This window comes from Prunus avium, chromosome 4, assembly GCF_965620075.1.
Source record: "Prunus avium chromosome 4, drPruAviu1.hap1.1, whole genome shotgun sequence".
NCBI lineage: Eukaryota > Viridiplantae > Streptophyta > Magnoliopsida > Rosales > Rosaceae > Prunus > Prunus avium.
In genome coordinates this window covers 34547737-34571261 of record NC_142287.1, presented here as the reverse complement: position 1 = coordinate 34571261, position 23525 = coordinate 34547737, and the positions used below count along the sequence as shown (strand labels likewise).

At 39.2% G+C, this 23525-nt stretch overlaps 6 protein-coding genes across 11 annotated transcripts; 3 read left to right on the top strand and 3 right to left on the bottom strand.

The window, feature by feature from the left end:
- Nucleotides 1–252: 252 nt before the first annotated feature.
- On the bottom strand, nucleotides 253–3659 carry LOC110755144 (plant cysteine oxidase 4-like). Of its 2 annotated transcripts, XM_021956316.2 has the most exons (6): nucleotides 3484–3659; nucleotides 2689–3333; nucleotides 2362–2525; nucleotides 2066–2213; nucleotides 725–928; nucleotides 253–631 (listed from the first exon to the last, which is right to left on the bottom strand). In XM_021956316.2, exons 2-6 carry the CDS (start codon nucleotides 2786–2788, stop codon nucleotides 513–515), a joined length of 735 nt encoding a protein of 244 aa, XP_021812008.1. In that variant the 5' UTR covers nucleotides 2789–3333; nucleotides 3484–3659; the 3' UTR covers nucleotides 253–512. The 2 variants fall into 2 exon arrangements, with proteins under 2 accessions (XP_021812008.1, XP_088108742.1); XM_088252616.1 differs by having other exon boundaries at nucleotides 2689–3659.
- Nucleotides 3660–5851: 2192 nt separating this feature from the next.
- LOC110755281 (protein MALE DISCOVERER 1-like) lies at nucleotides 5852–11825 on the top strand. 5 transcript variants are annotated; one of them, XM_021956466.2, is made up of 15 exons: nucleotides 5858–6336; nucleotides 6524–6643; nucleotides 6781–7009; nucleotides 7154–7286; nucleotides 7434–7505; nucleotides 8108–8251; nucleotides 8334–8510; nucleotides 9049–9150; nucleotides 9235–9290; nucleotides 9374–9796; nucleotides 10267–10457; nucleotides 10558–10690; nucleotides 10799–10956; nucleotides 11049–11243; nucleotides 11336–11825. In XM_021956466.2, exons 3-15 carry the CDS (start codon nucleotides 6907–6909, stop codon nucleotides 11588–11590), a joined length of 2142 nt encoding a protein of 713 aa, XP_021812158.2. In that variant the 5' UTR covers nucleotides 5858–6336; nucleotides 6524–6643; nucleotides 6781–6906; the 3' UTR covers nucleotides 11591–11825. The 5 variants fall into 5 exon arrangements, with proteins under 5 accessions (XP_088108733.1, XP_021812158.2, XP_088108736.1 ...); XM_088252610.1 differs by having other exon boundaries at nucleotides 5860–6336; nucleotides 8334–8477; XM_088252607.1 differs by having other exon boundaries at nucleotides 5852–6336; nucleotides 6781–7286.
- Nucleotides 11826–12160: 335 nt separating this feature from the next.
- On the bottom strand, nucleotides 12161–13266 carry LOC110754795 (transcription factor-like protein). The gene has a single exon (XM_021955909.2). It carries the CDS (start codon nucleotides 13264–13266, stop codon nucleotides 12319–12321), a length of 948 nt encoding a protein of 315 aa, XP_021811601.2. The 3' UTR covers nucleotides 12161–12318.
- A 92-nt stretch (nucleotides 13267–13358) lies between these two features.
- On the top strand, nucleotides 13359–15246 carry DOG1 (delay of germination 1). The gene has a single exon (XM_088252614.1). It carries the CDS (start codon nucleotides 14364–14366, stop codon nucleotides 15162–15164), a length of 801 nt encoding a protein of 266 aa, XP_088108740.1. The 5' UTR covers nucleotides 13359–14363; the 3' UTR covers nucleotides 15165–15246.
- Nucleotides 15247–16115: 869 nt separating this feature from the next.
- Nucleotides 16116–18090, top strand: CIPK20 (CBL-interacting protein kinase 20). The gene has a single exon (XM_021955898.2). The coding sequence runs from the start codon at nucleotides 16573–16575 to the stop codon at nucleotides 17965–17967; it is 1395 nt and encodes a 464-aa protein (XP_021811590.1). The 5' UTR covers nucleotides 16116–16572; the 3' UTR covers nucleotides 17968–18090.
- A 3169-nt stretch (nucleotides 18091–21259) lies between these two features.
- LOC110755045 (CBL-interacting serine/threonine-protein kinase 12) lies at nucleotides 21260–23176 on the bottom strand. Its single transcript, XM_021956199.2, has one exon. The coding sequence runs from the start codon at nucleotides 22960–22962 to the stop codon at nucleotides 21502–21504; it is 1461 nt and encodes a 486-aa protein (XP_021811891.1). The 5' UTR covers nucleotides 22963–23176; the 3' UTR covers nucleotides 21260–21501.
- Between the last annotated feature and the right edge of the window lie 349 nt (nucleotides 23177–23525).

The window sequence follows — 23525 nt, the reverse complement described above, 5'->3', positions numbered from 1 at the left end:
CAAAAGAAAAACAATAGTACAATATATAGTTCATGTCCTATCTAACTTGGGCCTTGCCCTCTGGACTAACCCTCCTAAAAATTTACTTGTGGGCAGCAGGTCAAGCTTTGGGAGTTAATTAGTCTCCCTGTATCTGGTACAGCTTCAGGGCATTGAGAAGCCTTCACAACGGAACAATCAATTTAAGAAGAGTAAAAAATAAGAATCACAAGTAGTTCATAAATTGCAAGCTATGCGGCCAAGATTAAAGACTGACGAAAAAAAATACGACGTTTGTTATTATCCAAAAAAAGATCAATCACAGAAACGATGTCTAGGATACAAGGTCTTTCGATCAGCTTTCACAACCAAGCCAATGTAATAATATTTACAATTGAATGCCTTGCTTTAGGAAAAAAACTGTAATATTGTCATGGCCGCTTAAGCTCCAATGTTCCACCTATCTCCTCAGAGCTCCTCCTTTTTGCAGCCAAGCAACTAACGCTATCTTACATCCAGTCCAAAATTCCCATTTACTTTCTAATGGTCGGGCCCTTGTACACCCCCCTACGGACTACGAAGTTCTCAGGAGGTTGAATCTCTTCCAACCAAGCTACTTCAGATGGTTCTGTGCCACACAACTCTTCAAGACCTTTTGATGAAAAAAGAAGAACAGAAAACAGTTAGTTCAAGAAATCAAACGTGCCTGTAAAAACAAGTTATGAGTGCAAGGAACCGAAGATACTTGGAAGATCTACACGAGGGGACTTCCGGAAATAAGAACAGTGTCGCCCATCTTCTGAGGAGTAAGGAGGTGAAAGAATGTCAAAGAGAGCACAGGGCGTCAAGGCTTTGAAACAATGAATATTGCCTCCACTATTTGGATAAAGAACTGTTGTACCACAAGGTGCACTCATTTCACAATTGCGAACAAGCTTTGCAGGTCTTGCTGTAAATTTTCACTGATCAAAACTTGAATTTCTTTTGCCCAAAATAGTGTAAAAAGAAGTAGATGCAGAAAGAAAATTGTTATCTATTACATAATAAGATAGATTGAAATGAGAATCAATATTTACAAGATCAAATATAAGTGAGTTCAATCATATCAGACTAATATATAGAGACAAGATGTATTTCAAACAGCACTAAACTTGGTAGGCCATTTATAATCTTCTTGTGTACAAGGCAACTGAAGCAAACTAGAGCATTGACTGAATGATTTCTTGATGATAATCATGGGCATACGAAACATACATAGTCACTAAGTGGACAGTAAGATAATACTGCAAAAGTATACAATCCATTGATTTCAACACTTTCGACAATCTAATAAATTAACTATAAATCATTAGCGCACTGATTATCTGATATGATTCACAGTTAAATTCCTAAAGGCATTAACCATCAGCAACTTCAAATAGTAAAGAAGCTACTTATAATTATAAAAAAAAAGTTTATTGACAAGCAGCAAGGGGATGATGCCCTGCATACAAGTACATGAGGAAATTCAAATTGAAAAGAGAAAATTAACATCTGCAAAAACTTAACAAAGATGTTGAAGAGCAATTATTCATTGAAGACAACGATATTCACAAGAATGAAGCCTTCATCTCCAAACCAAATGCTTCACTTCTTCAAAAATTCTACCATGCATATAAGCTCAAACAACCACAGTGATCAAGCTATCCAAATCACAAAAGGACCATGCCAAGCTACCAGAGAGTAGCAAAACGAACACCCATATGAAGCTACTCTATAAGAATGAAGATCATCATATTTATAAGTACATTTTAGGTTTTTCCTATTGTTTATCTACAATCATTTATGATTGCAGAGAGTAGAGTCTTAACAAATTCATCTTTATTTTACCCAACAAACCAAGAAGCAGGGCACAACTATCAGTAGTGAGTTAATTTACTGATAATTTCTTAAATGAGAGTCAGGCATCATGGCTGAGATGTATGCTGATTAAAAGAAATGCTGAACAAAAGCAAGCATGTACTTTCTTTCAGATATAATGTTCCAGTCACCAATATAAGAGGATTGCACAAACTTGAACTACTCAAAGGTAGATAGACAAGAGCACCTTTAGAAACATCAGAGCACCCCGGTAAATCAAGCCAATCGTATGATCTCACATGCAACGAACCATAAAGAAGCTTGCTCAAAACAGTCATTCCAGGATGATTATGAAGTGGTATGATAGAGCCAGGTGGCATGCAAAAGATTCCTATCTGCATGAGAAAAATATACATATCAAAGCTTATACTATAAAGGCAGCTTTAAGATTTTCCAAATTTATAGATGAACTAAAATAAAGCATACAGATCAATCTACGGGAATCAAAGTAAACGATGAAGGGATCATGGTCCAGTAGCTTACCGAAAATCTATCGCATTCATGCAAATGCAGATATTTGATTGCGGGTGGGTACTGATGAGTGCCATTACGCCCTTTTCTGCCATTGCTACCATGAATAGAATGTTTCCATCCGCGTGCCAATTGTGCTTCCTGTTCGAGACCCACATTAGAAGCCTTCAATTCATCTGGAAGAGCCACATATGAAAGAGTAAACCAATAGTTGTATGCTAAACTAAGGACCAAGAACTTCGATCATGTGCAAGCACAGAGCCTATACAGGCTGAAATCTAAGTCAATGATCAAAAATTGGTCAAGAAAATAAACAGAAACATATGGCAATCCTCCCACCTAAGATAGCACGAACTTTCTCTAGGTCTTCTTCTGATATTGGACCATTACTAGAGAAGGACACCTTGCAAGCATTATACAACTTCTGAATCACAGGCATGGTGTGAGCAATGGGGTTTTCGGACCAATTTGACCAATCAGAGAATGATGCAGTATAAATGTGAATCAGATCCAACTCCTAAAAACTAATCGTGTTGAATTTTTTTCTTTTTCTACAAGATAGCATTGAAAGGCAACTTCCTTTCTCTGCAGCAATTCCAAAATCCAGCTCTACGTGAACCCAGAGGACAGCAATATATATGCATGGTAGTTTAATCAATCCCCGTCTAAATTAACCTTGTTCTGTAGCACCTAAACCTACCAACATAACACAAATTGCAAACGCTGTCTATATTGCATTTTCTGATACCTGAAAATTCAGATCAATAAAGTAAACCACTGATAAAGAAGACGACTTTATTTTCCAAACTTTTCTCAGTATTCTCAGTAAACCATCAGAGTCAGATTAAACCAGCTAAACCAAAATCAGATTTCAGATTAAGCAAATTAACAATCCATTAAGCAGAAAAGAACCCAATACGGTGAAATTCAGTGTCTCGTATGGAATCGATGAGCTACAGAAGCATCAGAGCACCAAAATCCATTCTTTAACGAGCAGGGTTGTTCAGAATCAGATGAAAAGCAGACACATATTATAAATAGGTCAGAAAGTAGCAGAGAAGGAACGAGTTTGTGCGAAAGACGAGGAGAAAAAAAAACCGAAAGGGAGGGTTATATAGTGATATAGGAGAGCACCTGAGAACTGAGAGTGGGTTGTATGGCGGACCAACAGTGAGACAAAATATAAAGATGTAAGCTTTTGGGATTCTGGGTAAAGAGATAAGTGAGATGTTCTTGTCAAATATTTTATGTCCTATATTATCAATCAAACGTTGTACATCTATTTATGATTCATAATTCAACTTGATTAATTATATCGATTTTGATTTTAAAGTATTTTTGTGTTGATAGCATAACAACAAATGTAATATTTATAGGGAAAACTTCGGGTTCACACTCAAGATAAGAGTTCGACTATCATATTTTTCTAATAAGTTTATTAAAATAAATTCGAGTGGATCTCAATCATCGAGGTACGCTACTGTTAATGCATTATGAGTCTCACAAACATCAACGTCTAGATCCACGACGTGGATACTTCTCAACGTTCATGAACATCATCATTCTCCATGTGTTGAATTGCATTGGAAATGGAAATGAGAATGGGAAGAAGATACATGAACTCAAGTGAAAATGTGGCAGCGTCAAGAAAAAAGCCAACAGGCACCATCATTGCGTTCATTGCATCCTACCCACATCGTACATTCCTATGATTCCTTTGCTTTGTCTTATTACATGATCATTAATCATTAGCTAATGAAATGTTTAGCCCAAAAGGACTGAATGTAATCGCCCATCATTTTCGTAATTATGATCCAGCTCACTTCATACTGGACATTAAGCCCACTTATAAATAGAGCCAACCCAAATGCAATTTTGCCCACTTGCTCATAATCTTCTCACATCATATCTCTCGGTTTTATACTCGTGATTACAAAATTAGAAACATAATTTTATCACTTACCTCCTAATCGCATCACATGTGCAAGTAACAATTATAATACAAATCATGTCCCTTTTTGAGACGAAAGAGTTGCCACTTTACTTTAGGCACCCAAAAGTACTTCTTTGAGTGTTTTAATTTGTCATAAAAATCCCAAATGTCAACCCTACGTGTAGAGATTTAAGTTCAGCTTGGACTTTTTGGTGCTTTTTTTTTTCTTTGTTCCTTTATGACTATTGTTAGTGCGACCATTTTTCAATACGAACATGTCGCATAGTAGTTGGTCCGAAAACGGGATAGTTTTTAAAATTTAGAGTTGAAAATTATGCCAAAATCTTGATAGAATGAGAAACCTTCCTGCTCAGCCATAGACAACATCAGCTTTAGGATTGTACGATGATCAACAATAGTTGTTAATTTGAGGTTGGGTTTTTTCATGTTTTGGTGGCCAACAAATGAACAAATGATGGCTCATGATGACCTAAATTTCAACAACTCGTAGTAACAATGATTAGAACTTAGATACAAAGATCAGTGCCTACCTAATTAATCTCAGCCGGTGGCACCTTACCAATAAAGAAACTTAGTTAAAAAAAATCGGTCGTTGAAGTAGCTAATGTGTTTGCATTTATGTTATTTGAATTATATGCTTTGACTCAATGTTAATGTCAAAATGACGATTCTAAACTACTCTGATGTACGAAAAGGAAAAAAATAAAATTAAAGTAATTTTTTACAACGTATATTTCTTTTAGCTCGAAATATGACATTTAGATATAAACACGATACAAGCACTAAAAACATAATAAATAATCTGACTTGCTGTCAAATGTTCACTCTTATAAAAAAAAATCAAATGTAGTAGTACTATAAATGCAATACTACAAGTATATGACATGATACCTAGCTTCTTAAATAGAGTACTTTGTAAACCAATTGCACGCAAAGTTTTTTTAAATTTTCGACCAAAAAAGAAAAGTTTTTTTTAAAAAAAAAAATTGTCTGTAGAAATATGATGGTGGTGGGCCCATTTCCACCCCACACACTAATAACTGACGACGTGGCTAAGGTTGAGTGGCCGTGGAAACTAATATGTGAAGGGATTGTAATCTATTTTTCTTAAATACTAAAATGGGAGGAAAGGCAGAGAGGCAAGCACGCTATAAAGGTGGGCCTGGTCAACTGCTTAAGAAAATAAAAGAGAAGCGCGTCCGAGTACACCGGAAGTGGGGGCCCTCACCACCAATCGATCCATCGAAATTCCCAAAATGCCCCTCACTCCTTCCACTCTCTCTCACACACAGAGAAACACACGAAGTGTGTGTTCTGTCTTTTGCGAGCTGCCGGTTCACAGTTTGAGTTCCCGCCAAACACTTAACCAACAAAACAAGATTAACCACCAAACATATCCACCTATGTGTGTGTTTGTGGACCCCACCCAGACACAAAGACACCATCCAAAAACAAAGAAAAAAACATTCATTGGGACCCACCGCAACCCCCCAAAGGCCAAACCTCCCCCCAAAAAACTAAAAAAACCAAAAAAATAAATAAAGGGGGAAAATAAAAAATAAAAAAATAAAAAAAAACAGAAAAAACAGCTTGTAGAGGGTGGCTGTTTCTGGTGGGGGTTAGAGAGAGAGAGAGGAAAAGAAAAACTGGGAAAGAAAGAGAAAATTAGGAAGAGAGAAAGCTCTGAGTCTGAGAGAGACCCAAAAGATGGTCGAAGGGAGGGTCCTCTGAGATCATCCTGAAAAGGCAGTAACAGAAAAAAATTACGGGATTAAAATTTAATTCTTTCAAGGTTTTTTTTGGGTCGATAATCATTTTGGTGTTTTTTTCTTTGCTGCCTTTTGAAGTTTTGAGTCTCAATCACCCCCCACCTATCACCACCCTTGAACTTTCTTCACATAATTTAATTGAAATTAATTGCTTCATTCACTGCATTTCTGGTTTTTCAACTTCCTGTTGATTATCCCTTGTACCCCCAGAAATTCCAACAAGTGAAAAAAGACAGCACCAATAAAAGAGCCCCCTTCTTTATGGTAATTTAACTCACTTTCTTTTTTCCCTTTATTCTTTTTGGGCTTAAATTTTCTCGTAGATTGCTTGCACTTGAGGGCATTCCCCTGCATGTTATTCTTTTAATGCTTTTGTCCTCTGTTGGGTCATTTGGGTTGGTGTCATTTTACGTTGCTAACCTTATGTTTGTACATTTTGCTTGAATTTCAGCTGCTCCCAGAAAACTGTCTGAGAAGATAATCTGCAGAGCCGGGGATGTGCATTCGTTGACCAGAAGGGTGTTGTCACCTCCAATTACAAACCATAATCATGAGGGACCCGAATACGGTGGTGGGTTTGCGTTTTTTTGTAGCCTAGTTTTTGCTAGTTAGAATTTTGTTTCAGTTTTGGGTTTTGTTTGTTTGTTTGTTGGAAGCGGAAAAAAAAGAAAAAAGAATTGAAATTTGGTTTCGGGCTTTTGAGCATAGTGGAAGGGGGTTGCTCGTATAAAAAAACCTGGCGATTTTGTATAGTAATTCGCGTAGCTTCGTGGCTGTCAAGGGAAATAGTTACTACGACCACCATCACCACTGCTGCATTTGGTTCATCTGGCAATGAGGGGTAGATGGAACCCTTTCGGGTTCCGCTTGCTATCTCTCCTGGTTTTTTTGACTATTGTTTCGAGGTTTCGGGGTTGTTGGTCTGTCAATGATGAAGGTAATTCTTGTATGCCATTGCTTTCTGAAGTTTACAGAATGAATTGCGTTGGAATATTGGATGGGATTCTTGATTTTTTTATTTTTTATTTTATTTTTGTTGTGTATATTTTAACATTCTATTGCCATTGGTGTGGAAATGCAGGATTGACTTTGTTGTCATTCCGGGAGAATATAAAGTTTGATCCTTTTGGTGCTTTGGAAAATTGGAGTCCTAATGATAGCGATCCTTGCCTGTGGAAGGGTGTTCATTGTGTGGACAGTAAAGTGCAAATTCTGTAAGTCCCTCTTGTGTTAGATGATTACAAGAGATTCCTTTTGGTTTTTGGTGATAAGTGTTATTTTAGAAGATACCAATCTATTATTTATTGTTCACTGCAGCTAAATGGTCTGATGTTTTGATGACTTTAATTGGCTTCTTGTAGGAATCTGACGGATTTTTCTTTGGAAGGGACATTGCCTCCTGAACTTGGGAAACTTAGTCACCTAAGATCTCTGTAAGGAATCTCATCATCACTGAGTCTTTGTGGCTAAAGTTTTGAGTTTGGGCGATGTTGAGATTTTGATGTTTAGTGAACTGTTTGTGACACCTAAATGAGTCTCTTTTCAAACATCTAGCACTTGGTACTTTAGAATGAAATTACACAATTCCAAATTAGAATAAGGTTTCAGGTATAACTGCCATATGATTCGGGAAAAATTGAGTTGGGTGTTGGATTTCAAAATATCAGCAGGTATGCAGAAATAGATAGAACCTTTAAGATGGACCAGAACAGACTCATAATGATCTAGCAAGCAATTGAGTTAATACTTACTTTATCTGGATTTATCTGGATAAAGACGTAGAAAGAAAATCAAATTAGCATTTTTAAGAAAACATGATACTGTACCCTTCTTAGAGATTTTTAAACCTTGCTTTGGCTTGGCCTAATTACTTTGGCGATAGTATATGCTTTTATTGACATTATAGAACTCAATTTAATCTCTAAACACATAAGAGTTGAATTGCGAATACATATTATAGGAATTTGAACAAATGACAGACAACAAGTCTGTGACCTTATGAAGTCTTCTGGTTATTGCTTCCTCTGATTAACAGTGTGTTCTACAAGAACCGTTTATCTGGTGAAATTCCTAAGGAGATTGGGGGGCTTACAAGGTTAGAGCTGCTGGATTTGAGGGACAATAACTTGAGTGGGACAATTCCAGTTGAGATAGGCAGGATGCTGTCACTGAAACGCTTGTGAGTTAGCTGTTGCATGCTCAATCTCTATTTCATTCTATAACTTTTCAAGTACCTGGACTTAAAAAAATTTGCACCACAGGTTGCTTTGTGACAATAGATTTGAAGGCAGCATTCCTCTAGAGCTCCGGAGTCTCAGCTTGCTCTCTGAATTGCAATTCGACGATTACCTTACATCCAGTGGAAACACAGGATTTGGCTGTGTAAACAGAAAGTTTGGACACTGGTATAATACTGCTTACACACTCAAATCACTCCCGTGAGTCTCACTACGATGATTTAGTTGACAAAAAGAAATCTATTCTATTGTTGATGGGTTCTTTCTTACTTTTTTGAATTTTTTGAATTCCAGTTGATGCTTACCATGGAATATCTAATCTAACTGAACTGTAGCATCATTAAGTGTACCCAGGAATGTGTAGAGTAATTTTGTTTTGGACAGCTAGTTAATAAGCACTTTGAGTTCTATCATTTAAAGGAGTTTAAATGCAAATGAGTTTCCATGGATGTTTATGTCAGAGTAACCACTTGCCAAAGGAGATAACTCCGGTAATCAGATGAGTACATTCAAATCTGTGTTTTGACTTGAGTAATGAGTTTATGGCAAAAGCAAAGTGTACATAATTTTAAAAAGTAGAAACATTAATCTGGGAATTAACCAGCACTGCCTTCTGAACCTTTTTCTGATGGATAATGTAATTCTTCTATATATGTATTGGAGTATTATCTGTTAATATAGAAGTAAGATTATTCTCATATCTATCTTGTTCCTAATTTTTCATGCATTTCTTGGGCAGCATCTGGCAGAGCAATTTAAAACATGTGAATAATGGAGATTCCTTGGTGGTATTGCTTAAAGTAGCTTTTAAGCACTATCTCAACTACTTGTCACTGCCACGGTAGGGAATCAACTTCCTTCTTATGGCCTCCTAAGTTATGTTTGGTTTGTTTCAATTTGTTGAAATGTTTGCTCTTATTTCCAGTTACAAAAAGGACTCGCTGCATAGCCAGGTGGACGGTTGCTGTGATAATTTATCTAGTAAGTGAGAAGGTGTATAAACAAGTAGTATTGAAATTTATTCTTCTGACAAATACATTGACGTTGCATCTTGCATTAAGCAGGTTTGTTTGAGTCAAACATGGTCTTTGCTCGACGTAGGCTACTTGCACAAGCCAGTAACCTACCAGCTGCACCTGTTACTGGTACGGTACCTTCTGGACAGATCATTGCTCTACCAACTACCCGAAGTAGTGGCTCTTTCCCAGCTGTGCCAAAAGATAAAAAGAAAAATTCTCCTCCACCTGCACCTGCACCGCAGCCTCCATCTCTTGATCCTCCATCACATGAGAATTCAAAACCTAGTGGACAATCTTCCCAAAAATCAAATGGAAATATATGGAAGTACATCATTATTTCTTTTAGTGTGCTTGTCTTGCTCATTATTCTTATAGCCATGGTCTTCATGTGTCGAAGCCAAGCAGTTAAAACCATAGGTCCTTGGAAGACTGGATTGAGTGGGCAATTGCAGAAAGCATTTATAACAGGTAATTTTGTGGTGTAATAGGAAACAAAAGTTCTATTATCTAGTCCATCAAAAGAGTAACCAATAAACCCCGAAGAAAAGAGAAAATTAAAAGGTTATAAGCACAAAAAAAATTTGGTTGGGTCCAAATATTTGTTTCCTGTAGTGGTTTTTGCATAACAATGTAAGAGAAGTAAACCAGATGTTCTGTTATCTAAGTGACTAGGACAATTAGATTGTACTATCTTTTTTGTTATATTAGCTGTTTGGTTACTGAAGAAATCTTCAGTACTGGCCTAAAGCATTCTTTGAGTTCTAGTGCCATGCAATACATGAGGGGGTTTATTGAAAATCATGGCTTTTGAATAACTACTGATGTCATTCTTGTCAATATATATTGACAGTCTTCTGTATAGACTTTGAAGTCCTCCTGCATTAAGATGGTCCATATGTAAAAATGAAACCTGAATGATTTCTTTATATGAGTTGCAGGAGTTCCCAAGTTGAACCGATCAGAACTGGAAACCGCCTGTGAAGATTTCAGCAATATTATTAGCACAATTGATGGGTGTATTGTGTACAAGGGAACACTGTCCAGTGGAGTTGAGATTGCTGTTGCATCAACAACAATGTCTTCTTTGAAAGAGTGGTCCAAGCGTGCAGAGAATGCTTACCGAAAAAAGGTATGTTATGTCAGTTACTAAAGACAGCGATCAAGGCAGTGTATATATGCATATATATACTAAATTCTTATAATATTATGCCATTTCCCACCTGCTGTAGATTGACGTACTGTCACGCGTGAATCATAAAAACTTTGTCAATCTCATTGGCTACTGTGAGGAGGATGAACCATTTACGAGGATGATGGTGTTTGAGTATGCTCCAAATGGAAATCTCTTTGAGCATCTGCATGGTAAGGTTCTTCCTTTTGTACTGCACATTGGAGGAGGCTTCCTTAGTTAATTACTAGCTGCCTGAAATTTAGAGGGTAACATGTATTAATTATATGTTTTTTTTACAGTTGAAGAAATGGAACACCTGGATTGGAATGCAAGGGTTAGGATCATTATGGGAACAGCTTATTGCCTTCAATATATGCACCAAGAGCTAAATCCACCTGTGGCACACCCTAACCTGAATGCATCTTCTATCTTTTTAACGGATGATTATGCTGCTAAGGTTCATACACCCTTCCGACTGCCTTTGTTCAATTATAAATTTTAGTACTTTACCCTTATAACAATAACTCTCTCTCACTCTCTACCCCACAGATTGCAGAGATCTGTTTCTGCTCAGAAACAACAGGCGGAAAGCATAAGAATTCCGGTGATGACGATAAGGAGCATTCTGAATTGCCACCCCTCTCTGATCCAGAAACAAATGTCTACAGTTTCGGATTATTGTTACTTGAAATAATTTCTGGAAAGCTCCAAAACTCAGAAGAAGTAGGGTCCCTTTCGTACTGGGTAAGTATTGAACATAAAGTAATTCTGCATTATCTTCTTTTGTATGCTTTAAGTTGTAACATCAACTCATAACTCATTGTCAACTTTGCCAGGCTTCTGCATATCTAAATGAGAATAGAAGCAACATGGTAGATCCAACCCTCAAGTCCTTCAAAAATGACGAGCTCGATGTCCTATGTGAGGTCGTCAAAGATTGCATAAAACAAGATCCTCGGCAGAGGCCACCAATGAAGGACATTACTGCTAAACTGAGGGAAGTGATCCCCATCACTCCCAACCAAGCAGTCCCCAGACTATCTCCCCTCTGGTGGGCTGAACTCGAGATCTTATCCGTAGAGGCAACCTAAAAGCTCTCTCCTCTTGACTCTCTTCTCTGTGTCTGTGTTGTTGTAAGCCAAAGTCCATATCTCTCTCTTTGTATCAAATTATTTGTTTAAAAAAAAAAAGAAGAAGCAGAAAAGTAGCTTTTTAAGTTTTAACTCTGCTCCTCCCCCTGCATAGCTAAGTCCTTCCCCATACATACTTCATGCTTGTATTCAAATCCCTTTTTGTCTTTTATATATGTCCTTATGATTCATTCCATTCTCATTCTTTCTGTTACTTAACAAAGTGCTATTCTTTTACTGCTGGAGTGCTCTTGTGTCCTAACTTAATTTATACCAGATATACACAAATATGTATTTTGTGATCAAAGTGTGAATGTAAAACTAACATGGCGCTTGGATCGGCGCCTGTGCTTAATTATAAATTTGTGAACCTTATATTATACATAGGTTTTGAAGCTTGTTGCAGTTTCCAATTATTCATGTGTTTTACAGTACTGATCTACCATATGCTAATGCAGCAGAGCACTAGTTCAAACTCAGAAGCTGCTGTTGATTGTTACCCAAACAAAAATATTAAAACTGAGAGAGACATGCAAACAAACAAACAATGAGTTTCATTTTCTCTTCAAGAAATGATTTCAATTTGGTGAAGCCTAATGTGGATCATGTATTTTCCTGTTCAAAATTGTAAAACACATAACAAGGTAAAATTAGGATCCACACTCTCTAATTCCTATACAAAAAACCAGCTAACGGTTTAGGAGAGCATTTTGGTCACATTTTTTCCTCCCCCATTGCCTTAGCCTAATCTGAACCATGCAAGTAGCAGCCAAGAACTCCACACACTGCAATGGGCTCAGCACATCCAAAACACCCTTCAATGTCTTGAGCCTCACACAATCTGCAGCCTTCATCACCCTCTCCAACCCACTCAACATCACCTTCAATGCCACATCCACTAACCCTTCCACCTCCACCACCACCACCTCGCCGCCGTTCCTCACCCGGCTCGCCAACCGGGCCAACTCGACCATCCTGCGGTCCGCCATGGCCACCTGCTGCCTCTCCATTTCCCTCTCCACCTTCTCCTCCTCATACCTCATCTTCAGCCTCAACTCCTCAATCTTCTTCAGCTGCTCCTCCGACATGTTCACCAGCCTCGTCTTCCTCAGCGACCCAATGAGCTGAAACAGCATTGAAGGCTTCCAACCAGTGACCCAATTATAGGCATTCTCTAAAGGGCTCGACCAAACAGGGCAAAAGAAGGCCAGGACATCTTCGCGAGCAGCAGCCCATTTCACAGTGTAATATTCCTTGTGTAGGTTGGTGACTTTCGACACCAAAGCTTGTAGCTCTGCCTCATTCTGCAGTGTCTCCTCAGACAGCTTGAGAAGCTGTTGCTGGAGCTGCTCAAGCTGACAAACCCACTTCTCAAAAAACTCAGAGAACCTCTCTTCAACCTGGGTTCTCATTAATCTGCTCAAATTAGAGAGAGAGAATTGACGAGGACACAATAGGTGTTTGTGAAAATGCCAAAGTGACGGTCTTGGAGAGTTGGGGTTGGGGTTGGGGTTGGGGTTGGTGTTGGTGATATATATATATGCACAAGAGGGTGAGTGGGGTGACCAGATGGAGAGAGGAGGGGGGGCCACGGTGATGCTGCGGTGGTGAGGTTGGGAAGTGCGTGGCTGGTGCATGAGCTACGCGCAGCAATCGGCCACTAGTGGGTTTATAAGTGCTATTTGACGCTTTGCGGATGCTAAGAGGAAGGAGCAGAGGAGGGACATGAGTATTTGCCTTGTTTTTTTGTCCCTTTGTTTTTCTTTGAATGAAACTTTGTTGCGTTTGGGTGTGCTTAAGAGACATGCAAAGCTAAACGTGTCAGCTTGGGAATGAATCTGGGTTCAACGTGGAGCATGGCTAAGCCTTTGTTCAAATATGGTTGACAGGTCCCTCCGACATGAGACACTTGTGTGGAACGAGAATAACACTATTTTGCTATCATGGTATGTCATGCGTGATAACTTTTTCACTTAGCATATCGTAATTGGATTGACTGAGAATAACAAAACAGTGCTATCCATGTGAGCTATCCCTGTTTCATATAAGTTTTTCTGGTCCGACATATGCCCTCCCTGACTCTGCTGTCGTGAGTTGAGGCACCATTTGTGTGAAACCTACTATGAGGATGAATTATATTCACATTTAAATGATTTAGTTCTTCAATAATCTGGTTTTCACAAACTATGCACAGAATTCAAACAACTATTACATCTCACATGTGGACTTGATAGTAGTGGAATTAATTGTTTAATCATATTTTGCTAAGTGAAAAACATAATATTGCAAACAGGATGCTGCTGTGTCGGAGAGGAAAGACGAACACTGTTAAAGCTCTGTTTTGTAAAACAGAGGTTTTAGAGAGAGAGAGTTGCTACTTTTAGTTTCTAATGAGTTGGATTATATTGCCCTTTGGATAACTTAGCATAATTTAACTTGCGCAGAAAAAAATTCTGCAGAAAACATGTTATGCCCAAATTAAGTCCATGGATTGCTTCCAACAGTTCCCACAAAGAACACAGATACCAAACTCAATAGGTTTAGGCTCAATTAAGAACTAGGATCTGCCCTCCTCCCTCCTCTTCTTCAGCTGGGTCACGTGAGCTGATCAGGGCAAAGCTGACACCAAAAAAAAATTTAAAAAAACAGGTGGTGAGATTTGTCATCCCCTTCTACGTGTCCTCCAAATAAACAAACATTTTACACCGCCTTGCCTTCTTGTTAAGCAATTAGCATGTTGATAGGGCTTTGTGCCTACCATTTCAACTCAGCATCTCAAATGGCAAGCAGAGACAGAGAGCAATCCATATGTTGCTTCAAAAAGTGGATGGAGCTTCAAGAACAAGACCTCTCAGAGCTCCTCCAAGCCATGAAACTAGACCCCCAAAACAAAGACCAGTTAAAACATTTAGCAGAGAAAGGCATCTGTCACTTCCAGGATTACATAAACAAGAGAACCCAACTTGCCCGCAGAGACGTCTCTGCCTTCTTTGCCCCCACTTGGTGCACTTCATGGGAAAACTCTCTGCTTTGGATCGCTGGCTGCAGGCCCTCTTTGTTTTTCAGGCTCGTTTATGTGCTTCGCGGGTCAAAAATGGAGTCAAAGCTCTCTGAGTTCCTCCAAGACACAGGAGAAGGCAGCCTTGGTGAGGTTCTGACGTGCTCGCAGCTCGTTGTGGTCAACAGTTTGCAGAGCAAGACCATTAGAGAGGAGGAGAGGTTGACAGGGGAGCTGGCAGCTCTGCAAGAGGACATAGCAGACCAGCCAATTGCAATGATTGTAAAGGGTTTGAGCCAACTTGGGGAGATGAACAGAGAAGTGGAGGAGGCTCTGGATGAGCATGGCCAAGCCATGGTGAGAATTTTGGAGGAGGCAGATCAGTTGAGGCTAAGCACTGTCAAGGAGCTTGTGAACATATTGACACCTCTTCAGGCTGTTGATTTTCTGGTGGCAAGTAAGAAGCTTCACTTGTGTGTGCATAAGTGGGGCAGGAACAGAGACCAAAAGCTTGGGATGGAAAATCTGGAAGATTAATTTTGGTATGGATTTTTGGGTATTAATTTTTAGTGACTGCATGTAATATAATAAAATAAAATGCCTTCTACATTTTTTTTAAATTTGTTTTTAAAAACCTTTCCTATTGAAAAGAACGATGACATACTAAACTCACACACACTATAGACTACATGGATGCTAGAACTCGAATTCAGACCTTTTCTAAAAGAGCATTTGCTCCAAACCGCTACACTAGTGGTCCTTTGCATTTGCCTACTACATTTTCAGTGACTTTTAGTGACTTTGCATCTAATTAACTTTATCATCAAAGTATCATTGCCGCTAATCTCTCTTGATCTTACATCACGCAAATTGTACAAACAAAGTCCAAAGATCACTAATCCGTTTTTTGGGCATCAACCATTTTAAGCATCTAAACTCAGGACAATCTTTAAATTATTGAAGTGTGTTTAGATTCTAGAAAATGTAAAAAATGCGAACCGCTTGTCATCCACAAATTGAGTCTTTTGGCGGGAAACAAACCCTATTGAGGATTAGATTGTGGACCTTGAGCTCCACTTCATTTGGCGCCATTCTATGAATGGACCAACTTTTACAATCCACTACCACCAACCACCTCCCTTCTTCTTCTTCCACAATATCAGATCTGTGGCCAATACTACAACATTCCCACATGGCACCCACGTGGATATCCTTCTTGGCATGAGTTCATGAGGAAGCATTGTGGTCCAACGTGTATATCCACAACCTGATTGAGCATGCTTCTGTCAATCTGTTTCTGAACAAATTAGAGCCGTCCTAACAATGATGTTTTATTTTAGAGGGAGCAAGCAAGTGCGCTTATCCAATCGTAAACAATTTGATTAAACGAAAAGTGGGAATGATTATCCTTAATCTCATTTTCTTATTATAGTAACTTCTCCAACTGTCTGTTACTATACATAGGAGCCTAAATGAGGTCCAGTCCTTGAGTACAACGCAGAGAGAGCAACCAAACTTTTCTTTACTATTTTTGCACAAACAGCTGAATTGGAATTAGAGTCTCTATTAAGAGACGTGGTTTTTGGGAGCAGAAACAAGGATGTTGGCCGAGCATTCTGTCCTTGCGCAAGGGTTGTCTGCCGCATGCAGCCTTTTGGCATGGGTTAAGTTCCTTGTGCTTTGATTGCATTTCACAAGGGATTTTCCTCATCCTGCCTTTCGGCATGCATGAGTTGAAATTCCTTGTGTCCCCGGTCCTTGCGTTCCTCCACTTCACAACATAATTTTCGTTGGATATGAGCATGTGTATATAAACTACTGCAATCAAGCTGCAAAGTTTTTGATTGCATGTACATATAGTATTGATCTTGTTTCATCTTCACCATCAGCTGTTTCTGTGGTGGAACTTGAGGCAGGGTTTTCAGAAAAAACCACAAAAGCAAAAATGGAGAAAAAGAAGGGAAACATATTGATGAATAAATACGAGCTGGGACGATTGCTTGGACAAGGGACCTTCGCCAAGGTTTACCATGCCCGAAATCTGAAGTCTGGCCAGAGCGTCGCGATTAAGGTCATTGACAAGGAGAAGGTGCAACAGGTGGGATTGATTGATCAAATCAAGAGAGAAATCTCTGTGATGCGCCTTGTGAGGCACCCCAATGTGGTTCAGCTCTTTGAAGTCATGGCGAGCAAGACCAAGATTTATTTTGCCATGGAGTATGTGAGAGGTGGGGAGCTTTTCAACAAGGTTGCCAAGGGGAAGCTCAAGGAAGACGTGGCCCGAAAATACTTTCAGCAGTTGGTTGGGGCTGTTGATTACTGCCATAGCAGAGGCGTCTACCACCGCGACATCAAGCCAGAGAATCTCTTGGTTGATGAGAATGGTAACCTTAAAGTTTCGGATTTCGGATTGAGCGCATTATGGGAGTCAAGGGGACAAGATGGCCTGCTCCACACAACATGTGGAACTCCTGCATATGTAGCACCAGAGGTTATAAACAAGAAAGGTTATGATGGTGCCAAGGCTGATACATGGTCTTGTGGGGTTGTCCTTTATGTTCTGTTGGCTGGTTTTCTGCCTTTCCATGATACCAATCTCATGGAAATGTACAGGAAAATCAGCAAAGGAGATTTCAAAAGTCCGCAATGGTTTCCTCCAGAGGTTCGCAAGCTTCTTTCAAGGATTCTTGATCCTAATCCAAACACAAGAATAAGCGTGGACAAGATCACGGAGAACAGTTGGTTCAAGAAGGGGTTTAAACTCGTTGAAGCACCTTTTCCCCCTCCTGATCCCAACGCCTCCATCCTGCGTGATGTCCAGGCAGCTTTTGCATCAACAACAACAGATGAGTCTGCAGAAGGCAGTTCCCACAAGAAAACGAGCACGGCAGGAACAAGCCCCATGAGGCCAACTTGTTTCAATGCCTTTGACATCATCTCTCTATCGCCAGGTTTTGATCTATCCGGTTTGTTTGAGAATGACATGCAGCACAGACCGCAGGCAAGATTCACTAGCACAAAACCAGCCGCAACAATTGTTTCAAAATTCGAAGCGATAGCAGAGACCGAGAGATTCAAATGCATGACGAAAGACGGGACCCTGAAATTGCAGGGCAGCAAGGAAGGAAGGAAAGGGCAGCTTGGTATCGATGCTGAGATTTTTGAGGTCACGCCTTCATTTTATGTTGTAGAGATGAAGAAAACGGCTGGGGACACATTAGAATACATGGAGTTCTGTGACCATGACTTAAAGCCCTCTCTTCAGGACATAGTATGGACTTGGCAAGGAAGTGAACAAAAGCATGAGCAACAGCCAGTAGCACCAGAAATTGTTTCTTAGATACGAAGTGCATATTTTCTATCCAAAACTTGATGCTAAAAGATGTCTTCCGTGCTTTTTCATCTTTATTTTCTTATGCTTTCAGGTCTTTTTTTATTTATCCACTTTTGGAGTTCTTTTGAATTTGAGATCTAAATGTAGAGAGGGGTATTGTTAGTCTGGTGCACAACTTCAAGACAGAGTGCGGTACAGGATGGCTCGAAAATTCTGTAAACGAGATGCTGCAAAATGTGGTAGCCAGAATGATCAAAGGCAGATAGACCACTAGTTTAAATTGGTAGCCCACCCAAAGGGCAAATTTAGGATATTCCATACATATTTAAAGTGAAAGCTTTAGACTAATCTGTTTTTCCTTTGCCTTCTTTTCTTTTCCTTTGAATTCACAGTAACACTGTGAAGTGAAGAAACAAATGTATCATTTGCTTATGAATCTAGCTATCCATCATCGTTTTTGTCCCACACACACCTAATCCTGCAAATAAAGCAAGACAGCTCCAAGCACCAGAAAGTGCATAATGGAAATGAGCGACCACATAAGAAGTACTATCATATCCAATAAGGGAAAGCAAAATCTTCATCCGCAAGCATTGTAGCTTAAATGGAATTAGAATTGAGAATCATTAAGGCATGCAATGACTAAATTATTCGGTGCACGTACGATACAGATGGGTCATGACCTTCCTAAAACATGAGCAAAGTAAAGGCAATCACAGAGCACATCTGTAAACATGTACAGATCAAAACATGGTCATAGTTGATTTGTAATGCACTTGGTCCTATTTTCATCTTTTCATGTAATCCATGCATATGCATTGAAAGTCTCCTTCTTTCCATGTAACTATGCGCTGGTTTGGGGTCACCAGGGCCATTGTCAAGAAGGGTTTGATTAGGTTTCACAATCAAAGCTCAGATTCCATCAAATTTAAGTCGTTCCCGTTGCTCACGGCATGCATCATACGGTAGTAGACAGATCTTGGCATCTTTTCCCTTTATCACAAGTAAAACAGAATTGTTGTCATCACAAATAATTCGTTTTAATATTAATTGGTGTGATATGCTGCCCTATAAGGTGGCGAAAAGTGTTTAACAAAAGATTGGCTGCATTTAAGAAAAGATTAGCCCACTAAAAATCCAATCCAATCCAATCCCAATGACTTTTATAACTTGCTTTTCCTTTATTTATATACAGAATATAAGCAAAAACTGCTATCAGAAAAATCTTCACGAAATCTGAAAGTCCTCCAGTGATTTTCAAACTAGTGATCTATGCTAACTCTTTTCTTATCCATCCACATGTCTTATCCTATATTTCCCTCCATTGGTCCACAAACAAAACATGGAAAATCCACATCCAAGCCTGAACAACCCCACAAAGAAAATTGGATTATAAGTTGCAAAATGGAAGATAGAGAGAGAACACCTAAGAATCGACCAAGACAGTGGGAAAACCTACCAGTTATGTCCTGAATTATTGTTGGATGGCCATCGAGGTGGCAAAAAGACGCCTTCAGAAGAACATCTGTAAAGCCAACCACACAGATCATCAATTGATCATAAAGTCAATGAAACCGACTTCATTTCTAATTTTCTACCCTTCACCTAATGATCTCCTCTCCTCTGGTTCTTTTCAACGATGACCCTATGATTTTTTTACACGTCTTGCATGTGGAATTTGCTTTTTGTTTTTGTCACGGAAGTGGCAAACTGCACCAGTTAGTCATCTCATTACCATTCTTAGTAGATTCGCATGCGCAATTAGATCCAGTCAACTCATTAACTAATCGTTTAGGCTAATAGATTCTATAGACTTCCAGCTTTTTCTGCTCTGTTTGTCCAATCTTATGCCGAGAAATGTTTTTAGATTGTTTATTTTAACCAAATTATTGGCAGACTTGGTTTTTAATTGGGAATTAGTATTCTCTCTGAAAATTATAGAGCAAGGGGTTTGGTTGATAGCTACTTAATTCATTTTTTTAACAGGGTTAATATATGTCCATGCATTTGATATCCTGTATATTTGTAAACGACAAACAAAAGGAGCCAAATCTCGTGTCAAAGATTGCAAATCTTCTTGTGTCTGCTACTTCTATGAAAGAAATGGGACCTTCATTCTGCACCAGGAAAATACACAAAAACTTGTATGAAAAGTGTATAGTACTGTTTAACTATTCCCAACCAATCACAAACTGTCACGTGAAAAAGTTGTCATACATGACATACCGTGATTAATCAGAAATAACAAAATAGTGCTATTCTTCTCGTGAAAAAGATGACCCAGAACTCGGCCAAACGAGAATGCTGACAAGAAGTTATTTATCGACATATATGGCAGTTGCCATCACAAACAAACAAACGAGTCAGAAGTGGCAGACTTAAGAAATTAGTAGAAAGGTGAGGAGCTAATGGCAGGTGCACCAACAATTGAGCACCCTGTCGTTTAGTCAATAAAATAATTTCCATTTTTCTGTCGCCTTGGCTTCCTTCATTCAAATTCAGGTACAAAATTCATATGACATCATCAATCAAAGTCTGTATCTACCTTCTCATCAATGTCCTCTGTATCTCTCCATCCATTCCAACCAAAGAAAAAACCCCCTTTTGATGATCCATAAAAATGCAAAAAGTGGTCCATGGGTTCATGTCCAAAGATATACTGATTTGGGAGCAAATTTATGCAATTGTGAAGCAAATCATATCCTGGCATGGATTTGGAAATATGCAGCTAATGGACAGACACGATGTGAAATGTTTCCATGGATCCTTACATGTACCCTTCCAACATTTTCCTACAATTCCAAACATCCTTCCCATTCCCACCATTTTACCCAATCTAGTAAAAGTTTCACCTAAAAGTCCCAAATTCAGAAAAGAGGGAATTGGAAAATCCAACAAAATGTTACTCAATTAGGTGGTATGCTAACTAGGTACCTACATAAGGGAAGGTCTGGGCAAAACACCTCTGCTCACCAGTAAGCAGACATTTGTTAACTAAAATTTGCATCCTCTTTTTAACATACTCACTAAAAGCAGAAATCGTGTATATACTCAGAATAAGAAATGGGAGGCAGAAAGTATAGATTTGCTGAACTCTTTAACATTTACTTCACCAAATGTCACCATAATCTACTGCATTTATGTTATTATGAAGCAAAAGAACTTTATTGTGAGCAACTGGTATGATAATGGATTTTATAGTGAAAATAAGTATCATTCCACCTTCTCTCGCATAAAAAAATTATAATGTAAGCATATACACTTATACATTCACACACACACCACCAACAATCCAAGATAAGTAGAAATGTGTATTCCATTCTCTGTTATCTAATATATAGCTTTCTCGATACAAGAATAGAATAGACAGTACAGAGCAGTATCTAGAGCTTCACCTAATTCCCAAAAGCAAACAACCGAAGAAACTAGGAGTAATCAATAAAAGATGAACCTTTACAGTAGCCTTAGCAAATCAGAAAAAAAGAAAAACAAAGAAACAAAGAGAGATTAAAGCATACCCATTTCCCTTTCTGTTCTTCCCTATTCAGTATCTGAAGGTAGATATGAAGGAGGAACATTATTAGCAGCAGCACTTTCCTCAATCATCAAATTCTGCAACCCAGGTCTCAACTCTGTGTTACAAAACTGGTCATACTCTGCTTTGTCCCCTGCTTTCTTCTTAACCTCCAAAACCACCAAAGACGGTGTCAATTCGAATATCTCAGCGGCAATCGTTAATGGGCCCTTCACACCTTCCCTAGACCCCTCTAAGCTCACTCTGCAATCCTTCTTCCTCACTGAAAAGCTCACAACTTTAGCAATCTCCTCCAACTTCGATATGATCGTCGAAACCGGCGCACCCGACACAAATCTCGCCTCCTCACCGCGCTCCTCAAACAACCCAGATAAATCAAACCCGGCAGAAAACGAAATTATATCAAATGCATTCAAACTGGCTGGTCTAGGCAAAGATGTAAGCTTTCTTCTGGTCTCAAACTCAGCCTCCGATTCTGACATACAAGATTGATCAGAAAGCGAGCTCACATCACTAAATCTGTCCTCCTCATCGTCTTCAACATTGCAAAGCCTGTCATCATGATCAATGTAAAACTTGATATGCTTAAAACCCTTTTTAAACCACCGATTCTCCATGACATCCGCGATTGTAATCCGAGTATCAGGATTTATATCAAGCAGACGAGTTAACAACCTAACAAGCTCAGCACTGAACCATCTGGGACACCGAAACTCGCCTTTGTAGATCTTCTTGTACATAGCCATAACATTTTGGTCATGGAAAGGCAAATATCCAGCCATGAGCACAAACAACACAACCCCACAAGACCAAATATCGACCTTTGCAGCATCGTAGCCCTTTCGACCCAAAACCTCAGGCGCCACATAAGCCGGCGTGCCACAGAACGTGTGAAATAGACCATCTTGCCTAATCTCATCAGAAACTGCGCTCAGCCCAAAATCCGAGACCTTGAGATCGCCATTCTCATCGAGGAGGAGGTTCTCCGGCTTCAAATCACGGTGGTAAACGCCGCGAGCGTGACAAAATCCGACGGCTGAGATTAATTGCTGAAAGTACTTTCTAGCAACTTCTTCTTTCAGGCGGCCCTTGGCGACCTTGTTGAAGAGCTCGCCACCGCGAACGTACTCCATGACGAAGTAGATCTTGGCCTTGGTGGCCATGACCTCGAAGAGCTGCACGATGTTTGGGTGCCGAACGCGCCTGAGAATTGAGATCTCACGTTTGATGTGAGCGATTAGGCCGCCCTTGAGGATCTTCTCCTTGTCGATGACTTTGATGGCAACGCTCTCGTTGGTTTTGATGTTCTTGGCATGGTAGACTTTGGCGAAGGTGCCATGGCCAAGCAATTTGCCGATTTCGAAGCGACCCAAAAGCGGAGCTGGGATGTTTTTGGATTTGTTGGTAGGGGTGGTGGTGGTGGAAGCGACGCCGTTATCAGTAGCTTTGGTGGTGAGGTCTGCCATTCCTCCGGGAAGGGACGGCCCTCTCTCTCGATTTATCAGGTGAATTTGGGTTTCTGTGATTGTTTGATTGAATTTGTTTTTTTTTTTTTGGTTGATTTATTGGGCTTTTTGTTGAGTTTGGGATGTGATGTTTGGTTTGTTGGGTGTTGGGTGTTGTTTTGATGATTGATGAGTGGTGCGTGTAGAAACTAAAGAGAGGTGTTTTATTTGGTTTTGGAGACAATGATGCTCTTTATATGGTACAAGAATATACCCTCCACCTCCTCCCAGTACAATACTTAGCTTTTTTTTCTTTTTCTTTCTATTTTTGTATTTAATTTTGTTTGCCTCATATAACAATACATGACGTTTACGAAAAGTTCGAGAAAATCTTCTGTAAATGGTGTTCATAGAAAAGCTAAGTTTATTATTATTTTTTTGGTAACAAAAAAAAAGGGCTAAGTTTTTGCTAGCAAGTTTCCCACAATCCGAAAAGCATGCAATATATAAATATAAAGTCGTTGCAATTTTATTTATTGTTTCGGGAAAGATTTTCTTTTTAGTTTATTAGTCATCGATTTAAA